Source organism: Onychomys torridus, chromosome 10 (genome assembly GCF_903995425.1).
Source record: "Onychomys torridus chromosome 10, mOncTor1.1, whole genome shotgun sequence".
NCBI lineage: Eukaryota > Metazoa > Chordata > Mammalia > Rodentia > Cricetidae > Onychomys > Onychomys torridus.
Window position 1 is genome coordinate 34,411,615 of NC_050452.1, and position 23,243 is coordinate 34,434,857.

The 23,243-nt window shown below is 44.2% G+C and overlaps 1 protein-coding gene across 1 annotated transcript in view; it reads left to right on the forward strand.

Annotated features, from left to right (window-relative positions):
* The first annotated feature begins 257 nt into the window (after positions 1-257).
* Kdr (kinase insert domain receptor) overlaps positions 258-23,243 on the forward strand; it is a 43,320-nt gene continuing 20,334 nt past the window's right edge. Inside the window, exons 1-15 of the mRNA XM_036200137.1 lie at positions 258-615; positions 4,348-4,441; positions 6,373-6,569; positions 9,794-9,924; positions 10,159-10,327; positions 10,886-11,025; positions 11,692-11,863; positions 13,218-13,332; positions 13,419-13,582; positions 15,293-15,449; positions 16,348-16,459; positions 17,374-17,482; positions 18,261-18,602; positions 20,649-20,795; positions 21,468-21,599. Of these exons, the coding sequence (XP_036056030.1) occupies positions 549-615; positions 4,348-4,441; positions 6,373-6,569; positions 9,794-9,924; positions 10,159-10,327; positions 10,886-11,025; positions 11,692-11,863; positions 13,218-13,332; positions 13,419-13,582; positions 15,293-15,449; positions 16,348-16,459; positions 17,374-17,482; positions 18,261-18,602; positions 20,649-20,795; positions 21,468-21,599 (2,248 nt within the window). The 5' untranslated portion in view covers positions 258-548. The remainder of the gene's footprint in view (positions 616-4,347; positions 4,442-6,372; positions 6,570-9,793; positions 9,925-10,158; positions 10,328-10,885; positions 11,026-11,691; positions 11,864-13,217; positions 13,333-13,418; positions 13,583-15,292; positions 15,450-16,347; positions 16,460-17,373; positions 17,483-18,260; positions 18,603-20,648; positions 20,796-21,467; positions 21,600-23,243) is intronic.

Consider the following 23,243-nt stretch of genomic DNA (forward strand, 5'->3'; position numbering starts at 1 on the left):
CGACAGCAAGTGTCTCAGAGCCCGTAACTGGCTACGTTTTACTTCTACCAGAAACCGAACTGCGTCCAGATTTTCTCTCGGGTGCAACTTGCCGCCAGGCACAGTTCCGGGCTAGTGGGAGAGTGGGCGTGGGAAACTGGGAAATCCAAACCTGGTATCCAGCGAGGGGCGTGGCCGGACGCGGGGAGTCCCCGCCCCTCCCAGCAACGACCCCGCCCCCACGCTCTAGAGTTTAGCCAGCGCTCGCGCAGGGCACTGAGTCCTCTGGACCCCAGGAGAGTAAGAGTAGGCTGTGTTTCCTTAGATCGCGCCGGACGCTACCTGGCACCAAGAAAGCTCAGATTGCTTCCTGCAGCCGGGATAACCTGGCTTGCCGGTGTCCGCAGATCCCGCTGCAGTTGCGGCCCGAGCCAGGGCGCCCTTGCCGGGCGCTCTCCCCAGTCTTGCGCTTCAGGGCGCGCACCGCCTCTGCAACTTCTTTGCGCGCCAGGGACCGAGAAAGAGTCTGTGCCTGAGAACTGGGCTCTGTGTCCAGCGCGAGGTGCAGGATGGAGAGCAAGGCGCTGCTAGCTGTCGCTCTGTGGCTCTGCGTGGAGACCCGGGCGGCCTCTGTGGGTAAGGAAGGAGCCCACTCTCTGAAAGTAAGGCGACGAAGTAGGGTGCGGGCGGAGAGCGGGGATGCGAGAGAGAAGAGGACCTAACTCGGAGAGAACTAGGGACCTGCCCTTTGGTGTTCTTTCATTATCAACGGGGAAACGGGCTCAGAGACCAGCCCCAAACGACTCAGCCAGTCGGTGGTCTCCAGAGCTCTAGCCCAGAACTCTAATCTCCCCTAGGTTTAGGTTGGAGCTTGTTGTGCCTCAGGCGCTGGGGAGGCGGGAGTGGAAGGCGCTCGGAGCCCGGGCAGGAGATGCTCCTATAGGCAAAAACAGGCAGTGAAAACGCCTGGAAGCGAGCGCAAGCCTGGCGCCCTGCGTGGCATCCTGCACTCCATGGAGCAGGGAACCCGCCCCTGCTCCGCTCCGCTTTAGCTCCAGCACTTGAGTACACCGACTGTGTGAAGTGAGGTCTCTTCATAGCGCGACACTTTCCTCCTCCAACTTTCTTTGATGCAGGATGCTACTTTCCTCGCAGGAAGAATAGGGGTTCCCTCTTCTTTGACAGCTTCTCCCGGTGTCTTACAAAGTAACTATCCACTTAATACCCCAAAGCGTTTGGTCCTGGGGTAAACTCATAGTCAAAAGCTGAGTTTCAGAAACCTCTTGGGTTTGGCACCTAGTTAGAGGGCCACTTTTCGCGTCACTTAAAAATGCTCTCTGCTTCAAGGTTAGTAGCACACACGCTCTTGGGCTCTTGGTGCAACAAATTCCCTTTCCTTCCCTTCCCCTCCCTTCCCTCCCCCTCCCTTTCCTCCCCTTCTCTCCTTGCACTCTTCCTCCTCTATTTCTCATTTCCTTTTTGTAGTCACAGTTTGCAGATTTCCCAGTCTCCACCCATTGGAGAATGAAGGGTCAGAAAAAAAAAAGTCAATTCTGTAAAAACATTCCTTGCATCAGAGGAGAATTGCATGCCTTAAAAACACTGGCACTAACATACAGAACCAAGATCATCTGTCCACAGTTATTGAATTTTCTTCATAATGACTTGGTTCATCAAGCCAGCTCCGTCCTGGGTGCTCATTTGTCCCTGACAAACCGGCACTCTTCCCCCTTTCTGGGAAGAGAAAGACAATCTGGAACATGTGCTTGCCCTGTGTCCCACAAAGAAGTGAGTTGCTTTGAAGCCTGGGGTGTTCCTAGTACAGCAGTTTAACAGTAGCCTGCTTCCCTGAATAAAATAGAGGTTGCCCTTTTGGAGTGTGTGACTTGCTTAATTGGATTGGACTATAATTGGTGCCATCGAAGTCTAGAGACAGAGCTGCTGTTGTTTTTCCTTCTTGTCTTCAAGCGGGAGGGATAACAGTGCGCAAATTAATTAATGTTGGTTCTGGGATTTGAACATAAAAGGGCTTTTATTGTGTAGTAGCATATGTACCTCTTACAGTCAGAATGAGCTGTTGAAGGGAGAGGACCCAAACTTGCCAATGAAAATGAATGAAGTTTAAGGGCGGGGGGTAGTGTTAGTCATTGATGTAACTCTCCAGTTATTATTGATAACCTTGTTGACTAGATTTGATTGTGGATAGATCCCTAGGATAGCGCGATGTTGTATTTGGCTTCTGATGAATGGGGTGTCTTGTCTTTTAAAGATGAACATAGCTAATGTGCCTGCAGTCTAAGATAATCTCTGGCTGTATTTCATTATAGAGACAGTCAAGAGGCTCTCAGTGACTGTGGCATGTAGATCAGTGGAAGGCATGTAGATCCTGTAGGAAGTGCCGAGGGGTCACTTCCCAGCGCTGAAGAAGAATGAAGGTCTTTTACTGCCGAGGTGGAGTGGACCCAACTTATTGAATGGCTAGTTATTTGCCACCACATTTTCCCTCACACATCTGCCCAACTAATGGCTTCTTTTTCATTCGGCTCATTATATGGGCTGTATCCAGTTATTGTTCTTAGGCTAATGTTTCTCAGTCATGTTTAAAAATCTATTTATCAAACAAATTGTTTATATTTTCCGCTTCTCAAACAAAGTAGAGTTCCATCATTGGAAGACTTGTTTCAGGGCATTTTAATTGCTTGACTATGTTAAGGGCAATGACTTCTTTCATATGGAAGAGTGTTGTACGGATTGATTGAACATGACTACCCAGTTCTGCTGCTGTCTCAGGGTGCCCCACAGAGCACCCATGATACAATCACTTTAAATGTATATTTGCAGATCTAGGACTCACCAAACACTGCATAAAGTTCAGAACCACTGCCCAAACACAAGTCATTCACATTGTCAACTAGCTGCTGAGGTTTATTAATGTCATTTAATTTCCAATGTTTTCAAATAAATCTATAGTTATATCGGCAACATATGTGCATCTGATTAACTTAGGTGTATTTGGGGTGGTATGGCTGTAGACTGTCCTGCACATCTGTGTAGGTGTGTGAGAACCTTTGCTGTTGGTTAATCGCCTACCTCCAGTTGTTCACATGGGGCCTCCGTGTCATGGCACTGGATATTTGCCCTAGCTATTTGCTTATACTCTCTTTATCTGCACAGCCTCGTATTTGCTCATGTTCAGTTATTTGCCCAACAATGTCATTGCCAGCTGAGGCCTCCTTAAGAGTCATCTGTTGTTAGCCAGTGTGAATTAGAAAGCCTGGATGGTTGCCTGGTATTAACTAGTTATTTTTTCTTTAGACAGTCTCACTCTGTGGCCCAGGCTAGCCTCAAACTTCTGGTCCTCTTGTTTCATCCATCTGAATGCTGGGTTTCCAGGTGTGCACCACCATGCTAGGCGGGCCAGTTACTTTTCAAGCTGAGCGTTGGAAGATTTTGATGTCCCTTAGCCTGGTGGGCAACTTCTGTTTTTCTCATGCTTTTAACACACCTGGTGACACTTTACATTTAGGTGACCAAAAACTAGTTATCTTGCTGTGAAATGACCTGTAGAGATGTGACTCTCTCGTGATTTTTTTTTTTTTCTACACTTTAATCCTTTAGGTAACACGTATCTTGTGTCTGGAGCTTTTGAGTCAAGATGAGCTCAGAGTTTTGATTAATGAGTTAAGGCTCCCCCCCCCCCAATTGCAGCTCATTAGAGTTACACTATTTTTAGTTTTGTTCAGAGAAAAAGTATATTAATATGTATATATATGAACTTGAGAAATGTTTCTCTTTCTCAATTCCTTTTTGTCCATTTAAATGTGCTGTTTTTAGGAGCCACAACCTAAGCGTTTGCTACTCAGTTACCAAAGGAAATCTGCTACACTGCATGATAACAGACAATGGGACAAGGTCACAGTGGCTCCTGTCCCTTTCAGGGGTATGGAGATGAGCTGTATAGAGATCTCTCTGGGGAGTTTTGACTAATCAGCGATCTAGCTAGATGTGTGCATCCTATGCTTTACAAGAAATGTCAGCGGGTCCTTTCCCAAGGGCCTGAGATCATCAGATGGCCGTTCACCGGGTTTCAATGTCCCATATCCTTTTGCAAGACCTTGAAGTTGGCAATGCAGGAAAACAGGAACTCCACCCTAGTGCCGTGAATTGCAGGACTGTTGTGTGGGTTTGTGACCATCTGCCCATTCTTCCTGTTATGACAGAGCTTGTGAACTTTTTACTGGGAATGGGGCAAAGTGAATTCCACTTTTATACAATGAATTGCTGAAGAGGCCTTTTAAAACTTGTAGTGTGCATTGTTGATGGAAGGTGTTTCCTATTGGGTCCAACTCTTATCTAATTTGTTTCTAGGTTTGCCGGGTGATTCCCCCCACCCACCCAAGCTCAGCACACAAAAAGACATACTTACAATTCTGGCAAATACAACCCTTCAGATTACTTGCAGGTAAGGATTTGTTTCAGATTCAGATTTCCTATGTGGAAGGACTCATTGTTTACTGAGGTCACAACAATTTCCATTACTGAAGAATTATAATAGTATTGTTTAATATGTTATGAGACTTCTAAGAACTCACATAATAATGAAACAATGAGAAAGGTCTTTTCAAACTTTTGTACTGTCTTGCTGGGCCTTTTCAACATGTACAAGCATTTTACACTAATGCAACACACACACACATGCACACACACATGTGCATGCATGCCAAAAACTGACATGTGATAGACATTCATGACTATTGATAAGTCAGTAAAGTTAAGGACATATCCTTATGAAATAGAGTTGAAGTTTGAGCCATGTACATGTCAGTCAGAATGGCTTTTGGACATCTTTTTAGCCCTTCATAAGAACTGTATTCTACAAATGGAATTCTGTCTGTAGTAGCAATTTAATCTCTAGTCAATAATATTCCTGACCATATGTCCTGTTCAAAACATGAGCTTCAGACTCTGGCTTGATGTTCATGGCCACTTTTCCACTTGCCAGCAAGAAGCCATGTTGTTGATGCTGGATGAGCAGGCCAACAAAGTTCTTTGACAAAAGTGGCCTTTGAATTTTGCTTTTCAACCAAGAGGCAAGAAAGGAAACCTAGAGGAGGTATAGGTGGATGTGGTGATCATTCATGAAAGACCTGGAGGTCTCTGCAGACAAGTGTGGTTTTGGAGATGATGTTGACAGATCCAGGCAATGGTACTATCTAAGAAGTGTGCTTGGCACCACAAAAAGTCCTGGCAGCTTGTGGCCATTGCCTCATTTTTTAAAACTACCAAGTGGTCCACAGAATAACTCAGGTCTGTTTTAGATTGGTGCAGTGGCCTAGGCCTCCCTCTTATATGAGGTCTGCAAAAGTCACCAATACCTAGTCCTTTGGGCGGAAAACAGAAAGAGAAAGCCTTAGCAGGAGTTGTTTATCTTCAACAAGTCACGGCATTTCCAGAGACTTTCCTCTACCTATTCTCAGACACAAAGCTCACTTAAGATCTGCAAAGGTTCCTCCCTCCCTTTGGAAATGGCAGAAACATTTCTTGTGTTCTAAGCAAACCCTGGAGTAAACAGGTAGTCAATACTGCGATGTCCTGGGATTTTCAAGCTCTTTGAATGAAGGCTTGGTGGGTCACATTGTTTTATTCATATTAACCATCTTCCATTTCCCTTGTGGAGAAATGAAACAATAAATGTGTTTCCTATTTAACATGACCCTTATGAGGTACCACAAGTCTCCTTTCTCTGAGACCTCTCTCCTTACCACCACCACCCCCATACCTACATGATGACTCTGGCTTCCTTGCTGTTCCCCCAACACTCCAGATGTGCACTGGTCCCTACCCTTCACATTTACTGTTCCTGCTTGAAATGCTGTTTCTCCTGATGTGCATAGGGCCATCTTGGCCAGGTCCCTCCCTTCTCTTGGCTTCCTTCATATTTTTTTCTCACAGTACTAAAATCACCACTTTTTATACAATGACTTGGACTTTCTCGTTGTTTATCTCCCCTGATTAAAGTAAGGTTCCATAAAAGTGCTTATTTATATCTTCTTGGTGCACACTAGGTAAGTGCTCTAGAACTGAGCATTATATCCTTGGTCCCTTAAAGTGTTGGCTTTTGTCCTTAATAATGCTCAGCAATCACATATGCTTAAAATATATTGACTGAAAGAGTGAGTGTGTGAACTAACAGAAAACACATGACCCTGTGGGTGATTTCTGAAACAGAGTGTGTGATCTTTGGTGGTATGTCCATGCAGACTGTCTTGAGTCAACTTTAAAGTGTCTGTCGAGCCTTTTACATGCATGTGAGAACCAAACCTTCTGTTCTCTTAGTCATGGCCTCATGCCACGGAGTGTCACATGAATATCTTCCTGGAATACTTTTTTCAGGGGACAGAGGGACCTGGATTGGCTTTGGCCCAACAATCAGCGTGGTTCTGAGGACAGGGTGTTGGTGACTGAGTGCAGCGACAGTGTCTTCTGCAAGACACTCACAATTCCAAAAGTGGTCGCAAATGATACCGGAACCTACAAGTGCGTCTACCAGGACATCGACATGGCTTCCACCGTTTATGTCTATGTCCAAGGTAAGCAGTGGGCCGCAATGTACTTCCCAGTCCACTCACTGAGTCTAAAACACAAAAGGCACCAGAAAAGTTGAATCTGACAGAAGCCTAGTTGGAAAGGCTGTTTGCCAAAAGAAATATAAAAACTTCTCTCCCAGGCTTCCGTTGAGAAAGTACTCACTGCCTGCCTGGGCTTTGCTCTGAACTGCATTTCTCTCCTCCAGTGAGGTTAGTCCTGGTCCTTTTTCTATGATGCTCTGCGATTTTCTGTGACCCGCCGTGGCCTATAGGGACTCATAAAATGCCTTTGCTGTTTGAGACCCTGGGATCTTAGAAATGGAGGGAGATTGGAAGTAAATTATAGAGAGGTTTCTGTGGTGAGATAGGTTATCTAAGGAGGGAGGAGGTTTTTGCAGGAATGCATAGCCAAGGACTCTGGAGGTTGTCTCTTTCCCCTCCCCCATAAGATCTCGCCTTTCCAGACTCACACTTTATTAAAAAAAATTCACATACCCATGGGCAAAGCACAGCCCCACCTCTAGAGAATGCCTCAAGGGATGACTGCATTTCTTGTCTTTGCTTGTGTGCTCTGAGAGGGCTGGAAGTTTGGAATCAGCTTCAGGGAGATGCAGCCTAGGGACATGAAAAGTCACTTCGTAGTTAGCTGGGTAGCTGTGTGGGCTTCCTTTGCATACTTCACCTTTAAGGGCTAATGATTTAGGCCTGATTTACAAAGACCTTTCATTTTATGTCACAGGATTAACTTAGCTTTTGTCTTGCTTCAAAGGGTTAGTTTAACTCCATAAGCAAGATGTGTAACTTAGCATCTTTATAAGTAAAGCCACAGTGCCATATGTATTCATTCAATGTTCAGAGCATGAATTATGATCTTTAATATTTTAAAAATTGCACACCACTTTTTCTTGTGGAAAAACCTGTCTTCACTTATGAGATGCACTTCTCAGAAATATAAAGGTTGCATTAAATAGAAAGATTTATTTGTTTTTTATTTTTTGTGAATGAGAGTTTTGCATGTATGTATGTGTACTGTGTGCATGCCTGCTATCTATGGAGGTCAGAAGAGGGCATGGGACTCCCCCTCCGGCCCAGAACTGGAGTTACAGATGGCTATGAGCCACCATGGGTGCTGAGAACTGAATGCAAATCCTCTCTGCAAGAGCAGCCAATGCTCCTAACTGCTGGGCCATCTCTCCAAGTCTGGGTTGCATTATATCTGACATGGGCATACTGCGCTGTGTTTCTTTCAGAGAAGGGTGGATCTTTAAAGCTATTTTATTATTCATCTATATGCAACCTTACATGTCAGAGGACTTGAGACAGATGAAAATGACTTCAAAATTTTTTCTAGAAGCCACTATTACCAGACAGGAAGGCTATTCATCAGGGCAGCACACTTGCAGATCTGCCCTTCCATTTTAGTAGGGACAGTCAATGGAAGACCACATCCAAATGACCCATGGTGCTCTGGGGCTGCTCAGTGGTTGGGTGATCTTTCTGCCCAGGGTAAGCAAAGTCTAAGGTGGAGTTCTGTGCCCTCCTCCTCCTCACTCTGCAGAGCTGAGGGAGACAAGGCTCGGACCTTGGGGAATGTCTGGCTCCTTTTGATCTGGCAGTCTTAGGAGATGTGGCTGTCTCAGAAGATTGCAAGGATTTCCTGCTCTCAGCCTGTTTGGAAAAGCTACAAGATGAGCCTCTCCCACAATATCTTGTTACTTCCTTCTCCCCGAGTCAGGAAACCTGGAGACATGAGAAAAGTCATTTCATGAGTTACCGTAAATATTTTATTTTGAGAGGATGCGTGGTTGTTTAGTGTCCCTTTGTTTATTTCCCCTTTAGGGCTACTGAAATAGAACTGATTCGCCAAATAACTTTAGTCTTAAGTAAAGAGGTTAATTTAGCTTCTCCAGGCTTTCTCTGAATGAAGCAAATCATGTAACATTCCATTCACATGTGCACCGAGGGTAGACAATAGCAACAAGCGGTGGTCTCTGGCGCTGTTTGTCTGTCTTCTCCATGCCTTTGGATTCACCAGGAAATTCTGCTCCTGCTTCAACTTAGCACTCTAAGCTGAGCTATCCAAGAGTTTGGTCATGAAGTTTAACAACAGGAAAGAAAGCATTGACTATATTATTCCCTATGGACAAGTCCTTAATGTCCCCCTCTGGTCCCCACCTCACTTCCTCTGTCCTCTGACCCATCTAGAGGTAGACGGAGCCAGGAAGCTGGCCTTGGCCTCGTAAGATAATGGCTATGGCACATGGGGGGCAAAGCTAGCTGCATTTCTCTGCTTTCCAGCTGGGGAGGAAATCAGATTTTTGCTGTTGAAAGGAATTAGCTACTCTTCTTCCCTTTGGTTTCATTAACTCTTTCTTGACCTCTGAAAAGGCTTGGTCAGATTGTTGGGGGGGGGGTTAGGAGCTGAGATGTTATCTCTGAGATTTCAAGCGGTGACTCCAGACCATGTCCCCTGTCTCTGGAGAATGGAGAAAATTCTCAGCCATGTCTTAATACTGTGTGAATGCTGTCTGAAGGATATTAAAATCACTCTGGCTCAAGCTTTCTGCATTGTGGTTTACCAAACATTCATTGGCAGAGATACTAATAAGTTCTAAATCTTGAACTAAATGTAGTGGTTATTAAACATTATTGCATAAGGGCTTTGCTCCTCGGCACTCACAGTCTTAAGGTGTCATAGAAATCATTCTTTGAATCAATCATCTAATTGTTATTTTCTCTTAGTTTAAAGCCTCTAATTTGATTTCAGGTCAGTTACATTATTTGCCTACTAAAAGAAATGAATTTTTAGCATCCTAGAACTCATAGTTTAGGTGTATGGATTTAAATTGAAATGTTTATTTTATAAAAACAACTATAATAATCTCTTAAAGCATGGAATTTTTAAAATAGATTTTACTTGTTAATGATCCATGTGGAAGAAGTTAAGCTCATTTTTGGAGTTTTCATTCAGGTCTCCCCACCCCCACTTCCCACTGTGTGTGTGCGTGCGTGCATGCGTGTATGTGTGTGTTTGTGTTTGTGTGTTTCTTTCCCCTTCTTGGACCATATCTTTGGAGCCAGATATCTGCATGCAGACTAACCTGTGGGCATCTTTGCTCATGCAAGTTGTCAGTGACAATCATTCACTCATTCAGTTAGGGTTCATGGACCCAAGAATATCAACTCTCCTGCTGATGACTCACTGGGAGAATTCCCTTTTCTTCCAGATTACAGATCACCATTCATCGCCTCAGTCAGTGATCAGCATGGCGTCGTGCACATCACCGAGAACAAAAACAAGACTGTGGTGATTCCGTGCCGCGGGTTGATTTCAAATCTCAACGTGTCGCTCTGTGCAGTGAGTTGCCTCTTCTTCATTCGCCTCCTAAGTTTCCATGGTTGCAAGCCTCTTTGCAGATGCTTCCTGCTTCCAATAGCATGTCAATAATGCACTGCAAAGATCCAATAGGGAGGGTCAACAGAACAATAAATGAAACCAACTTACATTCTTGAAAGTAAGATGCCTCCTTCAGGGGTCATCAAGTTAGGACGACACTGGGTAAATATTCCTTTTTTCTTTGTTGCTATGCAGAGATATCCAGAAAAGAGGTTTGTTCCGGATGGAAACAGAATCTCCTGGGACAGTGAGAAAGGCTTTACTATCCCCAGTTACATGATCAGCTATGCCGGCATGGTTTTCTGCGAGGCAAAGATCAATGATGAAACCTATCAGTCTATCATGTACATAGTTGTGGTTGTAGGTAAGTGGGTATTTCCTTTCTGTGCTATTCATCTCATAAAGAGAGGCTTTCTACGTGAAGATCCTGGAGAGGAAGGTGGAGGGTGGAGGGCAAGGGATGTGAAAAAAGAAATTAGTTTGGGATATGGTGCTGGTCAACTCCTTACAAATGCTCTTCTCTACCAGACAAACATTGCAACTGGGGCAGGGGGTGGTGTGTCTCCTTTCTTGCCAAGACCAAGAATGAAAAAGTGTCACCATAGGAGCTCGGTTTTATGAAAAGTGCAATATTCAGAGCATTGCTGGGCACTTGTATCTATTTTATGGAAAGTTCAGCAATTTACTCAAGTGGGCCCCATTGGCCCAGACTTTATTATTCACCAGGTTACAACATTTTGGAAAATGCTGAAGGTAGTGATTTGTAAATCACTATAAACCTTTTTCCTAAAAGCCATCAAGAAGCAATGAGTCCCTCAAAGAGAAGCGATGTCACATGCTTTGCACCGCTTTAAAAGATGTATGCCAAGTCCTAGATGTCTTTTCCATCTTGCTTTCTGCTTTTATCATTTCCTTGCTCCAGGATTTAGGATTTATGATGTGATTCTGAGCCCCCCTCACAGAATCGAGCTATCTGCGGGAGAGAAGCTTGTCTTAAACTGTACAGCAAGAACTGAACTCAACGTGGGGCTTGATTTCACCTGGCAGTTCCCTTCTTTGAAGGTAACACAAACGGCTCAAAGCCAGACCTCTGAATACTTTGATTACAAACTCCATGGGTCCTCTCTGGTCAGGTGAATTATAAAGGCTTTAAAACACATGTGCATGCACACAGAGACACACGTATGCCTCCCCACACACATATGCACACACACACACACACACACACACACACACACACACACCAGTGCACCCACACTTAATATAGGAGTATGGCAGAATACATAGCAACCATGAAAATAGACCTTGCTAGGAATCCCAACCCACCCTGCTGCAGTTGGGCTGAGCCTATTGGTCTCTATTAGGTTATTAATCATTTGACATTACATTATTTCTCTGTTCTCTATGTCCCTTGATCTATTTTTTTCCTTTAAGAGATGACCTGAGTTACATTTCTTTTTAAACAGTTGTATTTGTTTCTACACTTCACATACATCTCATTCTCATTAGGTAACAAAGGCTTCAAAAATCCTACCTCGGTTCCACATATTTCAACTTCCTCTCTTCTCCTGAATCCCTATGCACATGTTGCTGATGTGGTGTTCAAAGCCTCAATTATTAATAGTAATGTTCACCAAGGGACAGGACTTGATTCAGCCAGTCTCTAGGAGCTATTGGATAGTGTCCTGCTGAGCTGTGAACATTTACTAAACTCTTTTTGGTTTTCAGCATCAGCATAAGAAGATCATAAGCTCGAAACCCCTTCCCGGGGCTGGGACCAAGAAATTTTTGAGCACCTTGACAATAGAAAGTGTGACCCGGAGTGATCACGGGCTATATATCTGCTCAGCGTCCAGTGGGCTGATGACCAAGAGAAACAGCACATTTGTCCAAGTTTATAGTAAGTGACCATTTCCTTGCTAATACACTGTACCTGGGGGAGTGAGATGACTTATATCAATTTAGGTTGCCTTGCTCATTCACAAGGTACTTTTGAGTTCTTGTTAATGACGACACAAGACCTGGAGGTCAACAGCATAGCGTTGGAGTCAGGGACTTGGGTTCAAAACCTCAACTTTGAAATGACATATGGTAAGTGTTCAGTAGGCATTATTTGTTATAGATGTTCCCGAGATTCTAATTATTACTGTAAGTAGAGTGTTCATATATATGACACCATATTGTTAAAGATTTCAGTTTACTGTAAGGAAGGCTAAGGGGCTTACTTGGATAAGCATGCACTTCTCGAATTGGGAGAACCCAGGTTCAGATGCTTTCTCTGTGGCTTTAGAACCAAATTTTTGGTTCTGCCCTCCCATTTCCATAGCTGTCTCTGTTTAGATAATTTATAGATACTAGAGCTCTAGATTGTGCTTTTACAGGACTGCTTTGAAGCTTACATGTAATAGTTTATTTTGTGACATCAGGGTTTTGCACATGCTAGGCAAGTGATATACCAATACAATACTTTAAGAAAGCGAAGGAAGGAAAGGGGAGAACAGTTAGGAGGTTGATTGTTCAAATCCAGGTGAGAGATGGTGGAGGACTTGGACTAGGGTATGTGTGGAGGAAGTAGAAGTGATGAGATCCTGGATCTAGTCTGACAGCAGAGTCAGCAAGACCTGCTAATGGATTCACTGACTGTAATAATGACTTGAGCTTTAACACAAAGAGATGGCTTATGCTTTAACACAAGCAATAGAACAGTGGTATTACAAAGTGAAGGGGGCCGTGTGGGGTGGTATTTGGAGAACAGTGTTGAGTGCATTGCATTGGAGATGCCCATTAAACATTCAGGTGGAGATGTTTGATATATAAACTTGGAACCCAGAGAAGTCAGGGCAGGGATTGAAAGTTTGAATATGTAACAGATGCTTTAAATGTGAGACTAGATAGAAAAGGGAGCAGGTAAAGAGAGAAGGTCTGAGGAGTGAATTTGGGAGAATCAGCACATAGAGCATGGGTAGAGGATGTCATGGGAGCAGAGGATACGGTGTGCCCCCTGGGATTTAGAGAAGGCTGTGTGGAAGAATGGATGCTCAAGGCTCATGAGGGAACACTAGCGAGGAGAGAATCCTGACAAAGGCTGGAGGGGAGCTAGAATGTGGCTGCTATGGACAGTGTGGGACCTCTCAGAATGGCAGTCTATATGTGTACTCCAACATCTAACCTTTCACCTGATTAAAAATCCAAACCAAAAGGACATTTACACTAACTTGGCATTTATGAGAACCATTGCTTTTGTTTTCTTGTAGCAAAGCCTTTTATTGCTTTTGATAATGGTATGGAATCTTTGGTGGAAGCCACAGTGGGCAGCCCAGTACGAATCCCTGTCAAGCACCTCAGTTACCCGGCTCCTGATATCAAATGGTAACTACTGGAAATAAAAGCCAAGTGCTGATCTGCACAAACTAAAATCCTTCTGCTGCACTGACTCCTGGGATTATCTTCTATAGGTACAGAAACGGAAGACCCATTGAGTCCAATTACACAATGATAGTGGGTGATGAGCTCACAATCATGGAAGTCAGTGAACGAGATGCGGGGAACTACACAATCGTCCTCACCAATCCCATTTCCATGGAGAAACAAAGCCACGTGGTTTCCCTGGTCGTGAATGGTGAGTCCACTCAGTGCTTCCTTGCCCAAAATTGATTAGAAGGGAGAGAATGACTCTTCCTACATCTCCCAGCCATCCTTCCTTTGTCTCCTGTTATATCATCCACATGCTTAACTGGGCCAATGCATAAAATATGGGAAGTGACCCAGGGAAGTGGATTTGAATTGAGATGTGGTATGGCCTGCTCTGGCCATGCCTCCTTGAGAAGTCATGGAAATGTGCTGTTGGGGGTCACATGCAAGGTGAAAGTTGATGGCACCCCCTAGACAAATGCCTCGGGGGTCACCCTAAACTTTGTGAGCTCCCATTGCTCCTGTCCACAAAACTATGCATTGAGCAAAGATTTGGGCAACTCTCTTTGTGTTTTGTGTGATGTTTTAGTCTGAAGCTTTAGCATCTTTACTCCAGATACGTGGCAGAACTCCACACAGGAGACCCGTAGAGGCTAGCATCCTTGGCTGACTTGCGGTCCAGTCAGAGGACATATTTTGAATCTGCCCAGGAAAGACTATAAGCTTTAGATTTAAGGATGATGTAGACTTGACTTTCCTAAGGTAAACGTTACAATTAAGTATTTGGGGTTAAGGGAAGAAAGATGTCATGGTCAACTGAGTGTAGAAGGTTCCATGCTGGCTATGGACTTTTTTTTTTTTTTCTTGCAAGACTTCTTAGAATCTTCTCTATGCTAATGAATATTGCCTTCTCCATTGGAAGAGACAGAGTTCAGAGGATTTAACTAGCTCATTTGATGAGAACACTTTTCCTACCCCAGTAAATGCATTCATATTTTGCTCCAAACACAGTCGGAGAAATGCTTCTAGAGTAATCCTTTGTGCTCCCCCGCTGGTACCACGCATTCAAACATCAAGATATTGCCATACAACAGTAGTGTTCTTCCCACACCTCTCCATCCTCCTCTGTGTGTCTGTCGAGCATGGCTTCATTTCTTATTCCTTTAGGGAGTGTTTTAAAGATAACAGGTTCTGGGATGGTTGCTTGGGAGCAGCATGGACAAAGGGGATTCAAGAGAGGGGAGGAAGACAAAAGGCACAATGAGAAGGAAATAACCAGACCGCAAAGACAGAGAGACAGACAGTGAGAAACTCTTCATCGCTCTGCTCCATGGAGTCACCACATGCAGTCACCTTAGCATTTCCCTCGCTGTGTGCAATAAAGACAGACGTAAAGTTGGGGCTTCTGGTCAGATGCCAGAATGTACTACCTTTGTCCTGGATTTCGCCACCTGTCAACTGATGCCCTTGGGCAAGCCTTTTCATATTTGCCTCATTTCTTCTCCTGTGTAGAGTGGGAGCCCTAGCCATGGTTATGAGTACTGAAAGTCAGTCAGTTGAAAGCACCTCAATAAGACTTGGTGCACAAGAAATGTATTTGCTGGGTTATTCCAACAGCTTTCTCTGTGTTGCCTCACCCTATTCTTGCTAGGCTGGAGGACATGAAGAATAGTATCTTTAATGTAGAGTAAGTGAGTGAGGCCTGGGCATGGGGAGGTTGCCGAAAGTCACTTGGCTTATTGGGTTTTAGCTTTATGATACCATAAGAATTCAGGCTGTCTCTGAGTCTAGGTGTTCCTTTGGAAAAGCAAGCCGAGGCGAAATCATCTGAGTACAGAAGGCAGATCCGGCTGCTGAACTCCTCTGCTTGTTCCTCATAGCAATCAGGCAATTCACAGGTTGTCTTTTCTGTGTCCAGTCCCACCCCAGATTGGTGAGAAAGCCTTGATCTCTCCCATGGATTCCTACCAGTATGGTACCATGCAGACGCTGACGTGTACAGTCTATGCCAACCCTCCCCTGCACCACATTCGCTGGTACTGGCAGCTAGAAGAAGCATGCTCCTACAAGCCCAGGTAAGCAGGGCCATGTGCTCTGTTTTGCATGCCATCTTGCATTCCTTCTGGCCAATCTACGCCATGATTCCATCTAAACCAGCAAGGCTATCTCCAAGGACCCTTTCAACAATACTTGGACTCTCCTTCCACTGTCCTCTGTGTCTTGAGTTTGAACCTTGGCTTGGGGCATCCCACTGTGTGAGCCAGCTTTCTTCTTAGTTAGCCCCGATGTCTACCTCTCCAAATGAACACTGTTTGCTTAGTCTGCTCATTGCCAGTCTTTGGATCATCTTCTGCCTGTAAGCTGGAGAGAACCACATTGCTCCTCCTTATCTGTGGGAAGGTCCATCTCTCACAGGAAGTGCTGATGGGATGGGAGGCAGCGATAAACCTAGCCCAGGCCTCAAGAGCCTCTGGCTCAGCTTATCAAGGTCTACCACAAGTGCAGACATCCTTAGGGAAAACAACAGCCACCACCTTCAACCTACCATCCCAAGCATTCCACTTCCTGTTGTTGTTTTTGAAATAGCAAACACAAGTTTCTTCCTCAGCTGCTGGCTCCTTCCTAAACAAAAGCCACAGACCCAGAGAGATGACTTTAAGAAGCCCAATGGCTTCCAAGTTTCCTTACCTTCCTTCGGACTGAAGCAACTTGAGTTATCTTGTCGATTCAGTGTATGAATGGAGTCTTGTTCCCTAAATAGCTACTTCCCTTCTGTATCCTCAGTCAACCACCTTGGACCTTTCCACCGTTGTTAGCATCTATTTTTAATTGGCGCCAAGTCTTATGAAGTGTTAGCCTGTATCAAAAGTTATCACTGAGAACATGATAACCAAGGTCTGGCCCTTTCCGGTACTATTGATTCGAACGAAAGAAAAGTCAAATCATGACAGGCTGTGCTTTCCCCTCCTACAGCCAAACAAACCCATACACTTGTGAAGAATGGAGAAATGTGGAGGATTTCCAGGGGGGAAATAAGATTGAAGTCACCAAAAACCAGTATGCCCTAATTGAAGGAAAAAACAAAGTGAGTTTGAACTTCTTGATTTTTGAATATATCTCTTTCTAGTTCTCACTCTGAATAGAAGAAGGTGGTACAATAACATGCAAAGGTATATTGGAGGTTATTAATGAAATAGCCTTTGTGACACCATTCATAGTAGCCAAGTTCTAGAACACACACACACACACACACACACACACACACACACACACACACAGAGAGAGAGAAGAGAGAAAGAGAGAGAGAGAGAGAGAGAGAGAGAGAGAGAGAGAGAGCTTCATCTTTAAAGAAGAAATTTATGACATTTGTAGAAAGATGTGAATCATCATGTTAAGCAAAATAAGCCAGACTTAGAAATACAAATATGCTTTCTGTCATATAAATCAAGATTGAAAAAAGTACACAAAGGTATAGAGGACTATTTGGGAAGAAAAGAGGGATCATTTGGACTGAGGAAGGTGAACAGATGGGGTGACTGGGAGAGAATATTATCTAATTATATTATGCATGTGTACAAAAATGTCATAATGAAGCCTATTATTTTGTCCAACTAATACCTACTAATTTAAAAAAAGAAGAAGCAAACACAGTACCCATAGCTTACTAGCAGTGTGTTGAAGAGAAACAAAACACACTGCTGCCATCCAGTGTGCACATCCGCTGAGAGATAATTCCAATTCTGCACACATGAAAAATGAAAAGTGTGCATAATACCCATTAAAGTGAATCCTTGAGGATTTCCAAAGCTCACTTGCATCCTGTGGACAACTGCCTAGTTAGAGCTGCTGACCTTGGAAGTTAGACAGTGTGTAGTGTGAATGGCAAAGGCAGGTCTTAGCAGCTGTGGGGGCTGATGGATTCAGTCTGGTGGGGGGGGTGTATGGGTGTATGCATACTCAGCCTACAATACTCATGGCTTGGGACTTGTGTGTTCACAGACTGTCAGTACTCTGGTCATCCAAGCTGCCAATGTGTCCGCATTGTACAAATGTGAAGCCGTCAACAAAGCGGGACAAGGGGAGAGAGTGATCTCCTTCCACGTGATCAGTAAGTCAACTCTTGAGGGGTGGGGTGGGCGTCCCTCAGAAAGTGGGTGCTAAGCTGTGAGCTTCTCTGTCATCCTTGGGGTTTGAGTGAGTAGCACGGTGTATAGTTAGGACTTGAAGGTAACAGAAGTTAAGCCTGCTCAGGTAGCCTCTGGGCTTGCATGAGGGTTCATGTGCTGCTGCTGACATCGGCCTGAGGATGCTTTAGCATGCTCTGAGGCTCCAGCTCCGTGTTGTGTATCTTGCTCACCAGTTAGTGTGATTCATGACTCACTGGGGTTCGTGATGTTATCTGTGGGTTTGTTATAGAGCAGCAGTGAGGCTGGAAGGGAGTGGAATGGCATGCGAGTACGGGACTCTGCCTTCCAACACTCCTGATTGTGTCTATGCAGCCCAGTTTTGTGGGTAAACGTGTGCTGATTGTACTGGCTCAAATATTCAGTCTGAGATAATTGTAATAAATGTAGTTTTACTGCCACGTATTAATAAGAAGGCATTGTTAAATGATGATTAAATGCCTTGCTTTGGGATTTTATTTTATTTTTCAGCTTAGAAACCATATCCAGAACTCAAAGTGGAGTGCAGTAAATACTTGGGGAAAATTAATTTGCATTTCCAAATAATAAATTTTGGGAAACGCGTTGTCTTGTCTGGCTCTGTCCTTGTAGTAATGGCTGGGAACGGCAAGACCTGTCTTTTATTTCTTCATAGCTGTGAGTAGACAGTGGTGTCATGCCCCGACTGAAGTCACCACCTCTAACTGTGGCTTTACATTTCAGAGGGGCCAGAAATCACCGTGCAGCCTGCTACCCAGCCAACCGAGCAGGAGAGTGTGTCTCTACTGTGCACTGCAGACAGAACTACATTCGAGAACCTCACATGGTACAAGCTTGGCTCTCTGGCCACATCGGTCCCCCTGGGCGAACCACTCATGCCAGTTTGCAAGAACTTGGATGCTCTTTGGAAACTGAATGCCACCATGTTTTCTAATAGCACAAGTGACATCTTGGTTGTAGAATTCCAGAATGCATCCCTGCAGGACCAAGGAGACTATGTCTGTTCTGCTCAAGACAAGAAGACCAAGAAAAGACATTGCCTAGTCAAGCAGCTCATCATCCTAGGTATGGAGGCATTCCTGCACGATGGGCTGCAATGTCTTAAATGCAGTGTATTTGGGTGTGTGTTCATAGCACTGGCTTCTGGGAGCTTTTGTAGTAGGCTGGAACACCCTAGAAACAGAACAAAGCTAATAGTGGTTAGGGGATGCATTGAAATTAGAAGACAGCTTGGCCTGTTCTAGCCTTTTATGATGAAGTTATTACCAGTATCTACAAGGGATTAGCTTGAACCAGGGAACTTCCTATGGCATCTTTGAGCACTCAGTGATTAAATCAGAATGTTTGGGTAATACTGTGAGCAAAGAGAGTGCCAGAACCTCATAGTGCAGAACTAGAAGAATGGGATGAGAACATAGGCAAACACTGTGGTCATGCCATTGTGAGGTCTCTAATTCATAAGGACAAAAACTGGCCTCTGCTTGCTTACTATTGTTGTGCATTAGCCACAGAACCCAGTGGCATACACTAGGTGCTCAGTGTGATATCTGCTTCACAAACAGTGTGATGAGGGAGTGAGTTTAACATCCAGAAGATTCCATGGGAAGGGCACTACACTCATTGCCTGTACTTCTGTGGTTTCCCATGTGATCTAGGGTAGCTGAAGTTCAGTGAGATAAATTTGTGATTAGCAAGCCTTTCACATTCCCTGTGGGGATGATCTCTGTGCCTTGTCTAACCTTGTGCTTTGCACACAACCTGGGTGATCTCTGCTCTGTCTCTGGGGAGAGCTGGTGAATTTAGGGGGGTTCTCTTTCTTCCTTTTCTTTTTGTCTCCTTTCTTTGCTGTACCCTTCAAGGTTCTTGTGATGTGTATCTTCTCTGTTTTATAGTGCAAGGAGGAGACACTTCCCAGGTTATCTACATCAAAATTTTATATGAATATCATCTTTCTGAGAGCTTTGGAATATCTCAGGAAGTCCCTCCAAATAAACACCAGTGTAAGATTTCTGTTATGAAGACTTAAGGACAGAAGGAAAGATGTTTTTGAGTTAAGTCATTCCCAAGACCCTCAAAATCACAGCACACATAGGACCATTTATAACACATGAACATTAGTAGCTGGTCCAGTTGTGGAAGGATTTAGAAAGAGATGTGAAGGAGGCTCCTGGCTTAGCCATGATCAGGGAGTGAAAGATCACAGTCAGTGGGTGTGTTTCCAAAAGGATGCCCGTGTTGTTCCCAGAAATCTGTTCTTAGAAATAGACCAGAGCCCAGTACACGTGTTTGAACTCCGATGTAATGTGCAGCAGAGATTATCACATTTTGTTAAGTGTTGAAGTGGATTCTTTCAACGTAATTCTTTTTGATTCTCATTTGGGTTGGACAAGATTTTTCCAAGGCAGTTGGATGACTTGCAGGAGTGGGGTAAAGCTTGTGTTTTGCTGTACATGTAAACAAATTCCCATGGGTCCGTGCCTTTTTGTAGGATATTATTGTTTGGTTTGTTTGTGTTTTAGTGGAAACTACATTGGACTTTCAGGCTCACCACATTCTGTTATTAATACAACCATCTACTTAGTTATAGGGACTGGGGTGAGATACTTAAACCCCCTGAATGCAATCACTTCACCTAAAACTAAGGCTAATAGCCTGGCCCTCATCATATATGGATGCTAGTAAATAATAGAAATAATATAAAGTTACCCCATGAACATAAGTCACTCCCTATGTACTTGTGCTGAAGTTATGCCCTTCCCCAGTGAAAACATGATGGAATTGTACACTTAGTGGCTACCACTTTGATGAGAAGGAGTTGCCCTTGGGGAAAGCCTTGTGTGATTGGAGGGGAGAAATTCTATAACCTGAAAAGAACAATCCTCACACATTCCCGAATCCTCATTTTGTGATTTGCATGTAGGGTGGCTGAGGTGAACATTTAAAAGCTGCCGTGGTCTCATCCACCAGCAATGCTCTTGTCAATGGGCAGCTTCAGCTTGCTTTCTCAGTGGGCCACGGATGCTTGAGTTTGGACTGTTTAATAGTCACAGGACACTAAAGCTGTTCTCAGTTGGAACCATGGGCTCCATGGTTTTCTTTTTGTGTGCATAGAGCGCATGGCACCCATGATCACGGGAAATCTGGAGAATCAGACAACAACGATTGGAGAAACCATCGAGGTTGCTTGCCCAGCGTCTGGAAACCCTACTCCACACATTACATGGTTCAAAGACAATGAGACACTTGTGGAAGATTCAGGCAAGTGAAACCTGTCTATTTCTCTAGTGGAAGAATTTTTTTCAAGGATGCTATGTAAGACTGCTGTCATTTCTTGGTTTGTTTCAAAGTAGACAGAAAGCAGTGTTTATGGGAGTGGGGAGACAGCTCAGTCAGTGAAATGTTTGCCACACAAGCATGACGACTTCCATTCACATCCCTAGAACCCATGTAGAAAACTAGACTCAGCATCCTTCTGTAATACCAGTGCTAAGGGGCAGGGTGTATGTGTGTGGGGTGGGGATGGAAGACAAGCACATCCCTGAAGCTCATTTGCCAGCCAATCTAGCTGAATCATGAGCTCCAGGTTCAGGGTGAGACCTTGTTTCAAAAGAATAAGGAAGAAAATAATAAAGATGACATCCAACATTGACCTCTATGCACATGTAGGCCCCCCGCCGTCCCCATGAACACACAAAGTGGAATTTGGGCACAGGATCTCTCTGACTTATTTCAGAGCCAGAAGCAGCATATTTGGAGCCCTGTTGATTCCGCATGGAGATCACCTGGGAGATAGTCAGTAGTCAATCCTATGTGCCTCTTTAGAGCGGATGATAGCCCGAGGTGGAGGGCAGCAAGTATTCTAAATATTTGCTTGGCTAAAGCACAGATTACATCATCAGAAATAAAGCAAGCATTTCCTTCCTCCTTTAGGCATTGTACTAAAAGATGGGAACCGGAACTTAACTATCCGAAGGGTGAGGAAGGAGGATGAAGGCCTCTACACCTGTCAGGCCTGCAATGTCCTTGGATGTGCGAGAGCGGAGACACTTTTCATAATAGAAGGTAGTGTGACATCATAGACTGGTCAGATGGTTTTGGGGATTAGTTTGTGTTCTTCATAGCCTCAAATACTTTGAGTAGGATGGCATGTGGGTGACTGTTCTTCGTGGAGGTTAAGTGTCTCATATCCAAAATATTTGGGAGCAGATATAGTCCACATTTTAGAATATTTTCACAAGTTTAATAGATATTTTGGGGAGGGGACTTACATCTAAGCATAAAACTCATTTAGGTATATATGTGTATGGCCTTATACACATAGTCTGAAGGTAATTTTAGATAATATTCTCAGCTCACCTGCCCTTTGACTGTGGCTTGTCTCTTGAGGTAAGGGGTGGGTGCTCACAAAGTTTCAGATTATTTGTGCTCTGGGAGTTCTGAGTTAGGAATTCTCCACCTGTTCTTTATAATCTGTCTTCAAACCAGCAAAGCAAAATTAGAGGTATTCTTCAGCCTGGAGCATATTTCCTATTCATGCAGTTCTTACTGTGAGAAAACCTTGAGCCAGGAATGATGACTATCCTCCGGTCCCTGGTTCTCACTTGTTTTGAGTGGCCAAGTTAACTTACAGGAATGACACTCCAATATCTACTTGGAAAAAAACTTAGAATTGGTGTTGACATTGCTATTCAGTCAATGACAAGCATGTTCACTAGCGCCGAGACAAGATTCACTCATAAACAATAGATGATTGCTTTTGTGACATGGTTATTGAAAACTGAAAGGAAACCTCTTTCCTTCTACTGTGTGTGTGTGTGTGTGGGGGAGGGGGTGATGTGAAATCTGCTCTTTTCTTCAGTCAGCAATCTGTGACAGACAGAATATTCCAACTTATGAAGAGTGTGCCTGAGTCCTTTTGTGTGTGTGTGTGTGTGTGTGTGTGTGTGTGTGTGTGTGTGTGTGACACACTAAGAGAACAATGTAACTATATTGTGTGACTGAAGGAGTGGTATGCCAGAGGATGATTGAGGTGTAGTAGAGAGGTAGATTTGGCAGATTTCTAACATGTTAAAGTCTAGATGGTGGTCCTTTAATCTGTCAAACTCACATTGTGAATATTGCACCTAGAGCTACTAGCATGCTCTCAAATCTGTAAGGTTGCTAGGATCCCGTACACTGCAGCAGCAAGTGAAGATGCCAAGGGGCACGGAAGTTCTGTTTCTTCCAGAGGCTTTCATGTTAGTGCTGATCTCAGGGAGGATGCGCCGGTCAATTCTCCCTGGTACTCTATCTCCATCCATTAGCCTTCTGTGTTATAGGTTACTCCGCCTGTGTGGGCACAGTGGTGTGGGTATTGCAGAGACTCACCTGGAGACAATTGCAAGATGTTCAGCTCTCAGGTGTTAATATGAGAATAGTTAGATAGAAAGACCTTTGACCTTTCTTCTCTCATGTGAATAGGCTTTTAAATCTTTACACACAGACAGAGAATTACTTTCTCGAGAACAGTAAGGTAGCCAAATTCACTTACAGATGCACTCTAGAGCTTGCCTCCCAACTGGTAACTCTAATTAATTGCTTGGCTTCTGCCTTCTGGGCCATCCCCCCTCCCCAGCTTGGGGCTCGGTTCAAGTCACACTGCACAGTGTGAGTGGAGAGACAGAGACCCCAAGTGACAATTACATCCTAATCACCTCCTTCCTGATC